The following is a 12,349-nucleotide window of genomic DNA, read 5'->3' as shown; positions in this document are numbered from 1 at the left end:
TGGGAAAAGAGATAATTTTAATGCATATAATACTACTGATCACATCTTGTAGACTTCTGCTTTGCCTGTTGATTTCTCTGCTCGGTGTGTCCAACCGAACAGACAAGGAAAAATCAAACACAGAGGGGATTTTGTCTGACTCCTGCTTGTCAGTTTGGTGAGCCACTGGGGCACCTGACTCAAACAGGCCATCCTCCACAAAACCCTCATTTATAAAGTTATCTAACCCCTGTTTCAGTGCAGCTAGCTAACAACAGAGAACCACTTACTGCTTCAGAGATAAAGAGTGAAAGTGGACACTATATCCTTGTTTTTAACATAAAACTCATTGCTGCTACCAGGGGCAGCAATGAGTGACTGCTGCTTTTTTAGTTTCCTTATTTTCTTTCTTTGCTTAACGTGCTTTAAATTTTTAGTTTCAAAGACTCTTTAACAAATTCCAGCTTTGAAGACGGTGCTAAATCTATGACAGGTTTTTAGAGTAGGACTCCAAAGTGTAAATTAACGTTAATACCTATAGTGTTTCATGTCAACTTCAAATGTGCACATACTACTCAAGATTACAGGACTGAAAGCACTTTGACTCCGCCTTTTTAACATTACAGGAAGTGAAGTACCCGCAGCATACAGGGTTGTGGGGGGCGTGGATTTACCACTGCTTTTGATTTCTTGCTGTTGTTTTTTGTCCGTGTAATATCATGACATCGTAGGTATCGAACCGGTTGGCCAGATGTTTTAGCGCAACGTTAGCGTTGTTCGTTAACTTGTCGTTTTCTTCTTCATGTTGCTAGTTTTGGGGCGTAGCACTAGCTAGAGGCTAGCTAGCTAGCTAGCCAGGTTTAGCTGAGCTTTTTTGTAGCTAACAGTTCTCTGGAGGACAACAGCCTTAATCTTTAACAAAGAAGACTTGGGTAAGAGTAGTACCAATGTCACTCCAGATTTACATGTAGTGACAGAAGTATTAGCACTTATGCTGGGGCATTAACAGCGTCGTTAACCGTTCACGTCCCTGCAGATGAGTGGCCCTGACATCTGATTGAGCCGGGGAGTTAGCAAAAACATGTCCTGTAAGTCAACTAAAGTGGCTCCGAGTGTTGATTTCGACCACAGCTGCTCTGACAGCGTGGAATATTTGACACTTAATTTCGGCCCATTTGAGACTGTTCATCGCTGGAGAAGACTCCCTCCGTGCGATGAGTTTGTTGGTGCAAGGTAAGGTGTGGACAGATGAGCAGCAGCAGCAGCATCTTCACTCAAACTGAATACCTGTGGTCTTACTGAACTTCATGCGGCTTCACGCAGGCGCAGCAAGCACACTGTGGTGGCTTACAGAGATGCAATATATGTGTTCGGGGGAGATAATGGGTAAGGGCTACAAGACTTCTGCAGACATTTTTCAGATATATGTGTTATTATATGTATGTGAGAATTCTGTGTCACCCAACAGCAAAAACATGCTGAATGATCTGCTTCGCTTTGATGTGAAGGACTGTTCCTGGTGTCGGTAAGGCTATAGCCTCACAGCCACAGTTGATTTGATTTTACTTCGTTGCAATACATATCACAATCCACGGAATAACCCAGATTAACACACATTTATGACTGATGACTGAATGTAGTGTAAAGCGCTTTGGGGTCCATAGGGACTAAGTAAAGTGCTATACACATACAGGCCATTTACCATTTTACCATTTACATTTTAAGACCATCATAGTGTGCATGCAGTGAGTATCAGAACAAGGAGCACTAAAAAGTAATCATAAAGATCAGTTTATTTCCACAGTGGACACTTTTTGAAAGTATTACAATACAAGACACCAAATCAGACAGACTATATATAAAACATATACAATCTTAACCGTATAATAAAATAAAAGTTGACACATGTCTATAATTCACAGAGCTTTCACCACTGGAACGCCACCTGCCCCCAGATACCACCACTCAGCTGTGGTCTATGGCAGCAGCATGTTTGTATTTGGTAAATCCTTCATTATCTATAAAAATCCTTTATTTTATCCATTTTAAACTCTGGTGGCATTTCTGTAATGTTCAACTTTGATATTTTCTAGGGGGCTACACTGGAGACATTTACTCAAATTCAAACCTGAAAAATAAAAATGACCTTTTTGAGTACAAGTTTGCTACAGGACAGTGGACTGAATGGAAAGTGGAGGGAAGGTAATGTATTAACTCGTTTCTTTTTAATAATGACCAAACATTGTCATTGTTATTGTGTGCCATGATATTATTGTATCTTGCCTCCGTGGTTCCCACCCTTAATACTTTAGGGTCAGGGGTGTCGAACTCCAGGCCTCGAGGGCCGGTGTCCTGCAGGTTTTAGATCTCACCCTGGGTCAACACATCTGAATCAAATGATTAGTTCATTACCAGGCCTCTGGAAAACTTCAAGACATGTTGAGGAGGTCATTTAGCTATTTAAATCAGCTGTGTTGGATCAAGGACACATCTAAAACTTCCAGGACACCAACCCTTGAGGCCTGGGGTTCAACACCTGTGCTTTAGGTTGTCTGGAGGATAAAATATGTTGGAAAAACTGTGGGCTGGTTTCGCATGTGCCTTTATGTTTACTGGCTAAACTAAAACTTTGGAGGACCTCACACTGTGCACAGTTGCCTTCTACTATGTCCTAGCATGAAAGCCCCCCCAACTCCAAAATCCTCTATTCTTTGCAAAATTGCTGATAAAAGTTAAGCCCACCTCCTTCAAAAATTAATTTAAGATTCAAATTAATCCCATAGTATCTCTAATCTCAGTCTTGCAGTCTGCTTAGTTTAATCCAGGACAAGCAAAATCTACAACTGTTTTAAGTCTTTGCAAGGCCCTTTGAGGTACAGAGGCAAATAAAAATTTAGTCTGGGACTATACTTAAGTGTTGTCTGTGAAACTAGTCCTAAAAATCCTGCATCTCTGTTCCAGCTTGCCAGTGGCCAGATCTGCACATGGGGCCACAGTCTACAGTGATAAACTCTGGATATTTGCCGGTTATGATGGAAATGCCAGGTATGTATGAATTTCTTATTTCATTTTCTGCAGATGTATTTGTTTTTGTGCATAACCTTGGTGACTATTTCGCCCACGTATAGGTTGAACGACATGTGGACCATCAGTCTGCAGGACCGAGAGCACGCGTGCTGGGAAGAGGCATGTTTCATTCATTTTCACAACAAAAGAGAACAACATTTAAAGTTAAAGACTCAGAAACTCTTGGTCATTGTTCACGTCTGTCTTTCTGTCTTTGTGTCCATCAGATCGATCAGAGTGGTGAAATTCCCCCATCTTGCTGCAACTTCCCTGTTGCCGTATGCAGGGACAAGATGTTTGTGTTTTCTGGACAGAGTGGAGCCAAAATTACTAACAACCTCTTTCAGTTTGAGTTCCAAGGCCACATGTAAGCAGCACCCTTTTTTATATCATTCAGCTACTTATACTGTATTTACCAGCATTACCCGACACTCATAACTCCCATGTTCTCAGGTGGACACGTATACCAACCGAACATTTGCTGCGGGGCTCCCCTCCACCTCCGCAGAGGCGCTATGGACACACTATGGTTGCCTTTGACCGGCACCTGTATGTATTTGGAGGTGCTGCTGACAACACCCTGCCCAATGAGCTGCACTGCTATGATGTTGACTCTCAGACCTGGGAGGTGATCCAACCCAGCCATGACAGTGAGGTATGAAAAAATTTGGAAAATTTTCATTGTGGTTGTGATATCATTCATTTGTTGACACAAAGAACTATGTTAGTAGATATGGAGGTGGATGAATGATATCACAAATATTATTTATTAGGACAGTAAATTATTAAACGAGAACACTTTGTTCCTGTACGCTCCATTCCTATCTATTGTACTATTTCTTTATGTAATGCAAACACAATATGTTTGGAAAGGCTGTTGAGTGATGAGCCATTTTGAGTTTACTTACTTTACATTCTTCGTTGCTGTAGACAGTCTGCATTTTGTTGCTGAAATTTGTGCAAGACAATTTATATTATTGTAAATCATAGTGGTATGGTGTTCCTTTTGTGTCACCCCAGATAGGAATATAAAACACATGTAGGTGAATTTTACAGATATGTAATTAAACTCTATCTTTTTTTGTTTTTGTTTTTTCTCAGATGCCCAGTGGGAGGCTCTTCCATGCTGCTGCTGTGATTCTGGATGCCATGTACATCTTTGGCGGGACTGTGGACAACAATGTCCGCAGTGGGGAGATGTACAGATTCCAGGTTGGTGTCAAATCACCTCATTGGTGAGATATACCACCATAGTAGGGCTGCCACAAACGATTATTTTGATAGTCGACTAGTCGCCGATTATTTTTGCGATTAGTCGACTAATCAGATCACGCATCCATTGGACATAAAACGTACAGCTTATTGCACCAGCAGCATCTGCTCTTAATATAACTATCATTAGCTTACAGCTTTAAGTGTTTAAGGTATGTGCTAACTAAAAATAAAGACAAGATTAAAATTTATTAAATTTTAATGAAATTTGCAGATTGTTTCAGTGAAGTTTAATAAACTCAGCCGTCTGCTCCTTGCTATCTAAAATATAACGGGACACCGGAGTATATTCTCGAGCATCTCACACTTCTGATAATCAGCTGTGTAAAAACTATAACTTTAATCTCAGCCTAACCGATTTACTCAAGAACAAATAAAATACTAAAAAAAAGCCAAACAATTACATTTTTAAGTTATCTAAGTGACTCATATATCATGTTTAACCTGAGTAGCGAAAGACGGAGGTGGGTTTGAAAACAATTTGCCGGGAGTCCGGTGTTCTCACGGCTCTAGTGAGCCTTGAACCCCAGTTAGCTATCGAGCTGGTGGGTAACAGAAGTCTCCGAAAACGTCGGAGCGCTTTTGAAAATATGTCTTGATAAACTGAGCAGATATTTGAGGTTTACACAGCTACATTCTCGCCTGAGAATATCTTAAACGTTTATTTTGTGACCCAGAAAGAATAATAAGAGTAATATTAAACCTAACTAGCTGCTGCCATTGTTGGAAACTGAGCAGGGCCACACTATGAATTCTGGGATACAGCTTCTTCTTCTTCGGGGTTTAACGGCAGCTGGCATCCTTGTACATGCAGTGCTGCCATCTTCTGTTTCAGTCCGTTATTACACTCTTAAATCCTACTACTTATTCCTGCGTCTTTTGGGATCTTACAAAGCTTCAAACGACGCATCGACTATTAAATCAGTCGTCGACGATTTTGATAGTCGACGTAATCGTGACTAGTCGACTAATCGTGGCAGCCCTACACCATAGTTAAAAAAGTCTGTCCTGCCTTAAGATTGATTGCTAAAACTTTCACTTTTGTAGTTTTCATGCTACCCAAAGTGTACCCTCCATGAGGATTATGGCAAACTGTGGGAGAACCGTCAGTTCTGTGATGTGGAGTTTATTCTGGGCGAGGTGAGTTTTCATTGCTGTAAAACTGGAAGCCAAGCCTCTAAACTGCTGATTAAAATTTCAAGGTGGGGTGCCGGTTTAACTACATGGGTTGAGTAGGTTACCAGTATGCTCTGAGGTTGTTGCATGGGCCTAGGTTCAAATCTGTCCCAGGCACCTTTTCTGCATGGCTTCCCCCTGCCCTCTTCCCCAGCTTTCTCAACTGTCTTCTTGTAATAAAAATGGTAAATGGCCTGTATTTCTATAGCGCTTTACTAGTCCCTAATGACCCCAAAGCGCTTTACACATCCAGTCATCCACCCATTCACACACACATTCACACACTGGTGATGGCAAGCTACACAAAGGCTCACAAACCCAAAGGCAATTCTTGAAATTCATGGTGACTCGCACATGATCTGCCAAACTTGTTTGGTTTTTTTTTTTGTTGTTGTTTTTTTCCACTTGTTTGACTCATTGTTGTCTTGTTTGCAGAGTGAAGAGAGAGTCTTGGGGCATATCGCCATAGTGACTGCAAGATGTCAGTGGTTGCGGAAGAAAATCCTGCAGGCTCGAGATAGGCAGCGACAGGTTAGGACAATGCACCAAGTGCATCTCCTCTGACACATACAAGACTGTCAGTGATCTCAGAAGATATTTATAAATATGAAAAATCAGGCTGATTATGTAACTCTGTAACCTATCCCACATCTTGGAAATCAGAAACACGGTGAAATGGTGACACAACTTCAAGCACCTGTGTCACAATTCAAATATTAAATGGCTCAAAACTGCACAAAAAGCTGAAAGGTTTAGAATTGAATCCACATCCTCCAACCTGCATTCTTCAAGCTGTGCAGCATCATGAAATGAAACACCTTTTTAAAAAAAATTTTTAAAACAATGAACACCGCAGGAGGGGAAACAATTAGTCGTGATCACATCATGATTGGTTGGTTTCCATCTCCACTGAAATAGGTTAGAATGGCGATATTGTCATAAAGAAAGTAATGATTTGGTAATTATCTGTAATAAAAGGCTAGTGTTTGGTATTTGTCCAACAATAGTGTTGAAGGGGAAAATCAAGGAGTTATTGCTCGTATTTTTTCAGACACTCATATTTATAGAAAATTAACTCAGTTCAGACTTAATGCGCAAAGTGAAGCTGCAAATGTAATCATTTTAGTTCATTTTCAGCTCATCCGCCATGGCGAGGCGTCTGTCGTCGGTCCACAGTTCACAAGAATATCTAGTCCTACAGTATTCGTCAGAACTGAATCAAATTTAAAGGTTGACCTAATTGGGTCTTCACCCAAATTGTGCGCAAAGTCAAGGTCCCAGTTACCATTTTATGGGCAGTAACCCGTGAAATGTAATGGACTGTGAGCTGGATGATGAGCTACATTCTCTAAATTTCAGTTTTATGAAAAGTCAGTGAGGCTTTCACTACAGAAAAGGTGTGGCAGCATAAATATTGCGCATTTAATGCTTTAATGAACATATTTATCTAAGCTTGTAGGTCTGAGGCATCAAGATATATAATATAAGCATTTGTACGAGTAATGGGTCACTGGTGTATTCACTGAGCCAGAATGATAATTGCATACTTTACTGTCTTACAGAAGACAAAACAGGAGAGCAGTGAGGATGAAGGAGCAGCTGGAGGCCCAAAGGATATGCCAGCAGGCAACAGGCCATCGGGCACACAGCCGCTGCTGGAGGTATCCATCAGAGAAGCGGAGGCTCAGCCTTTTGAAGTCTTAATGCAGTTTCTCTACACAGACAAGATCCAGTACCCTCGCAGAGGTACCACTCTGTTCATGCTTCTCACGTTTGGTTGTTACCAGTCTTGCTGCAAAAGAGAGGGAAAATGTTTATTCTTGTGTGTATCTGTCTACACAGGTCATGTGCAGGATGTTCTCCTGATTATGGATGTGTACAAACTGGCCCTTAGCTTTAAGCTTTCCCGGCTGGAGCAGCTCTGTGTGCAGTACATTGAAGCATCAGTCGACCTGCAGAATGTTCTCAGTGTCTGTGAAAATGCCAACAAACTGCAGCTCGACCAGCTCAAGGTACGTCCAGATTAAATGTTAACAGCTGAAAAGCGTCTTATACTGACCTCTAGTGGTTAAAGTTTCTTAATTTCACTGATTTTCAAACTGTTGGGCTGGAACATGGACGACCATGGTAAAAAGATGGAGTGAGGCCAAGTTAAATGAATATGACTTTAGTCTGGAAAATAAACAAACAAGAGTTTACGGATGCTGTCCTGCTAACATTTTGTTCATTAAAACTCAAAAAAAGAAGTTGTTTCTGATTGTTTAAAACTTATATATCTTCCAAATTGAGTTGATTGGTTCAGCTGCCCGTCACAACCAGATCTACTGCCCATTTGCGCATGTGCGAAGGTAACTCTACTTGGACAAACTGCCCGAAATGCGTTGACAGAAACATTTCAGGGATTTTGAGTCATTCTGTGCTCCAGATGCGTTAAAAATTTTTTTATCGTGTTAGTCGTGATGACGGCTTGATCTGCGTTAACGCTTTAATTTTGACAGTACTAGTTATTATGACACTAATACCAACATCTTTTGTCTTTCTTCAGGAACATTGCCTTAATTTTGTGGTTAAGGAGTCACACTTTAACCAGGTTATCATGACGAAAGAGTTCGAGCATCTCTCCACTCCCCTGATAGTGGAGATTGTGCGACGAAAGCAGCAGCCTCCTCCTAGGGTGTACTCTGACCAGCCTGTGGACATCGGGACCTCCCTGGTGCAGGACATGAAGGCCTACCTGGAGGGAAGCGGCTTTGAGTTTTGTGACATTATTCTGCTGTTAGATGGTCACCCACGGCCTGCACACAAAGCCATACTAGCAGCTCGGTCCAGGTAGATCAGCGTAGATTTTATGGATGGGTTGTTTTGTTTTTGTTTTGTATTTTTGGTACCTTACTTAAGCTGAATTTGATTTAATGTGGATTTTATGCTCCTGTGCCGATAGTTGACTCGAGGTCTACTACTACTACTACTACTAGATCTACTCTAGAGTAGATTTGATTGCTTTCTGTAATGGCTTGATGTTGTATCACAGTTGGTCATGGTCCATTTCAGCTTAATGGTGTGACTTATCCTTTTGATACTGTTACTCCTCAGTTACTTTGAGGCAATGTTCCGCTCCTTCATGCCCGTGGACGGTCAAGTAAATATATCCATTGGTGAGATGGTCCCGAGTAAGCAGGCCTTTGAGTCGATGCTGCGTTATATCTACTATGGTGACGTGAACATGCCTCCAGAGGATTCCCTGTATCCTTTTCAATTGTAGAGTTTTTTGAGTTTTTTTTTTTTTAACTTTAACATTTCTGCAAATATAAATAAAAATGAAATGAGTAACTTAATTAAGGCAAAGATAGCCTGTGAAATAATAATAATTAATTAATTTCTGTCTAAAAACAGACCTCAATACTTTTCTTCTGTTCAGATCCTTAAAAAAAACAACATATTCCTACAGAGACATTTATATCGAGTACAGTTTGTATCACTAACAGTAAAACTGCTGGCTTGTCACAAAAGAACTCAATATTTAACATAAAAAAGGTGTGAACTTTTTATCTGTAAGTTAGAAAATGGTGATGTTTAAGTTAACAATTAGTGTTGGTTAATGTTTATAAATGGTTTATAAGTAGATAAGTTCAGGGACACAATGAAATAATTCATAAATGTGTCAATGCCAGAAACAAAATAAGGCCTAAAATGTTTCTGTTATGGAGGTGTTAAATTTGCAGTTTCATATAGTGAGTTTCTAAATCACACTGAAGCTTTTTCGAAAATTAAGCCAAATGGGTTGTCGAAGCACCCGGCCTTACTTTTTGGTTAACATGAGTTTCATTGCAGTAAACTTGGTTTACATCCTTGACCCTGGATTAACAGCTATCTGTTTGCTGCACCATATTACTATGGGTTTTCTAACAACAGGCTGCAGGCTTACTGCAAGCAGAATCTCGAGATGAACGTCACTGTGGAGAATGTCTTGCAGGTATTGTGCTTTCGCCCAGGGGGAGCAGTGACCTAATTGGACAATGCAGTCTCTCACTTTTGTACAAAATAAATCATTTCTTCACTCACTTCTCTCTCGCTATCCTCCCTCAGATTCTTGAGGCAGCTGATAAGACCCAGGCTCTGGACATGAAGAAGCACTGTCTCCACATTATTGTCCACCAGTTCATCAAGGTGGGTGGGCTTGTATCCGAAGCCCTGGGGGTTTGCTGCCCACTCACTGCAGCTGAGCTAACCCTCTAGTCCCCTCTTCTTTGCGGGAGACTGACACCTTTGGCCTCTTAGTGGATCACCCTCCATCTTCTGCGTGAAGAGGAGACTGTTTACAGGCTGGCCGGCTGTACAAGCACCTCATCACATTGCGATGAGGTGTCGCTCTGATTATTGTTTGTTATCCAAAGGAACAAAGAAGCACTCAGTTTTCACTTTACTTCACTGGAGTGTTAGCTCTGCTGTATTTCTGTTAAGCTTTTATCTTCTTTTTATCTTTTATCTTCATTTTGTTGTGCATGAGCAATCAAGTGCTGCTTATTCCCCATTTTTGACTCATTGTCTTATCTTAATTTGCTGTTCTGTTTTTTCATTTTTTTTGTTCTCCTCCCCTCCCAAAGGTATCCAAGCTCCCCAACCTGAGGTCTCTCAGCCAGCTGCTGTTGTTGGACATCATTGAGTCGCTAGCCACACACATATCAGACAAACAGTGTGCCGAGATGTGCTCCGATATTTAGGACGGCTCTTTTCTACTCTTGCAGAAGCCATACATCCCTGCTCCACCTAATCATTCCTTGCATGTGTCATACCCCATTCAACTGATGCCTTTTATCCACACTGTATCGAGTTGTTGCTGTTGTTGTTGTTGTTGTTGTTTGTCCCTCTGCATCTCAGCGAGGAATGAAATCAGTGAAGGAACCAGATTGTACCTAGAATTGTTAAATAGTGTAAAATTATCTTTTCATGTATAACTCTGCTTTTATTTATTTTGTACAGACAGACCTTTTTTGCAAAGAAATTATTCTGCTCACTGTTGCTTTGGCATTTTTTTTGATAAATATACAGGTTACTGTAACATTTCATAATTGTGACAATAGAAATGGATTCAATTTCATCAGATGTATCATCTCAATAAAACATCACATCTATTAAAGTCAAATGGGTTATTTATCTAAATCTATTCATTTAAGTTTGTATTATTTACATATGTCTTTTGTGGTAAAGTAAAGAATCCAAATCATATGAAAAATAATTATAATATATCTCTGTGTTAAGTACTGTTGCTGGCACATGTCTTTGTGATAATTCTTACCATTAACAAAATCTGTGTATCCTACAATACTGAACTTAGTATTTAGTGATATTATTCTGTTATCATGCACTTGAAGCCTTAATAAATCTCTTACAGAATGAGTCATGTGTTCTGTGTCTGTGCTCTGATTCACCAGTATACCAACGTGATTGAAGTTTGTGCGCAACCATTTTGTCAGTTAATCAATAAACACAAAGGAATGTGTCAAAAAACTGAAGTTTTTCTGAAACCACAGAATTGATTGATTTAACCTCTCTTTAGAAGCTATTGTCACGTTGTGTTATCATGAATCTTCTGGGCTCTAGATTCGTGATAACACTACACAAAAATAAAGTCATCTGTTAGAGACTCTAGCAGATGACTTTATTCTTGAGCCCAAACCTAACTTTTAAACTGCTTTTAAATCCTACAGCCATCTGTGCAAAGAGCCGATAACTCCATTATGTCATCTTTGCCTAAAACTACAGCATTGGCCTTCCTCACTGGCTTTATGCAGGGACCATACTAGACTGGATCAGCCGGCAGGTTGTTTTGCTGTTTTTAGTGTTTGGGGTTAAAGTGGGGCAGCAGTCCTCATCCAGTCCAGCAGTATAATTTTTAATTTTAAACAGCTGATGTTTAAAGTAAAATATTCAAAGACACTTTTGTTGGCCTTACTGGTGCTAATCTAGAATTCAGACTACTGTTGCAAACTAAAGCCAGTGCAACTTAAACACAGTGTGAAAAAGCTGAAGGTCAGACCTTGACCTTTCATTAAATTAGCATGTCCGTCAGGGGTCTCTGTTTCCACAGATCTATGCATAAGTTCAGACAACACTCCCTGGTTTGAGCGGATGAATTCTTTTTGAATCTGCAAGGTTTTGCACTGCAGCGATTTTGGTTTACTCACGTGATCTAAATTAAATTAAGTGGTTTAATTTTAATTATTAATTTGAGATGTGTTATAGGTTCTTATATATGTACTGAGGTCACCCTTAACAATCCCAGTATGAGATCAATAAAACTAAAAGAAAAGTATTTTCTGAACGTTTATAGTAAATTTTGTTCATGGGACTAAGACAAAATGTTTGTCCTAAATGCAGATGCATTATATTGGTTTTCTACAAGCTGGCAGTTGTACTGCAGGATCTGTAACAACCCACAAAGGAATTCCCAAAGTGCTGGACTCTTTTGGACTTTTGTATTGCTGCAGTGAGCACAAAGTGCTATTCATAGTAGAGATACTTGAGAAATTTTGCAAATCAAAATAAATATCTTAAACAAATAATATATAATCAAAAACGAAAGACCATACCTCACCTAATTTTGCTGAAACGTTTAAAGTTGTACTGAAGTTCACAGTCACGTGAAACAGTAACTTTTATGTCTTTCTTTTTTATGCACCCCTCATGCACAGGTTGCTCATGTTTCATTCAAGTTGACTTGTGCAAACACACGGCCCAGAATCCCTCTGCTCATATCTGGTTTCATTTAAATACAGAGTTCGTTGTTCGCTGGGATGACATTGAACACTGAAACCAAACAGTATGGCCGTTGTTATGCAGTGGTACGAGATTATCT

At 40.1% G+C, this 12,349-nt stretch overlaps 1 protein-coding gene across 2 annotated transcripts; it reads left to right on the top strand.

Moving 5' to 3' along the window:
• The first annotated feature begins 593 nt into the window (after window positions 1-593).
• Window positions 594-10,890, top strand: lztr1 (leucine zipper like post translational regulator 1). Of its 2 annotated transcripts, XM_084946886.1 has the most exons (20): window positions 594-911; window positions 1,016-1,212; window positions 1,303-1,365; window positions 1,448-1,504; window positions 1,902-1,981; window positions 2,073-2,181; window positions 2,941-3,024; window positions 3,108-3,165; window positions 3,273-3,412; window positions 3,499-3,700; window positions 4,147-4,257; window positions 5,365-5,457; window positions 5,929-6,024; window positions 7,056-7,239; window positions 7,336-7,505; window positions 8,039-8,322; window positions 8,587-8,736; window positions 9,361-9,466; window positions 9,580-9,660; window positions 10,098-10,890. In XM_084946886.1, the coding sequence occupies exons 2-20, from the start codon at window positions 1,061-1,063 to the stop codon at window positions 10,212-10,214; spliced, it is 2,337 nt and encodes a 778-aa protein (XP_084803012.1). In that variant the 5' UTR covers window positions 594-911; window positions 1,016-1,060; the 3' UTR covers window positions 10,215-10,890. The 2 variants fall into 2 exon arrangements, with proteins under 2 accessions (XP_084803012.1, XP_084803010.1); XM_084946884.1 differs by having other exon boundaries at window positions 594-1,212.
• The last annotated feature ends 1,459 nt before the right edge of the window (window positions 10,891-12,349 follow it).

This window comes from Perissodus microlepis, chromosome 12, assembly GCF_051167445.1.
Source record: "Perissodus microlepis isolate ML-2025 ecotype Zambia chromosome 12, ASM5116744v1, whole genome shotgun sequence".
NCBI lineage: Eukaryota > Metazoa > Chordata > Actinopteri > Cichliformes > Cichlidae > Perissodus > Perissodus microlepis.
This window is presented reverse-complemented; position numbering and strand designations above follow the sequence as displayed.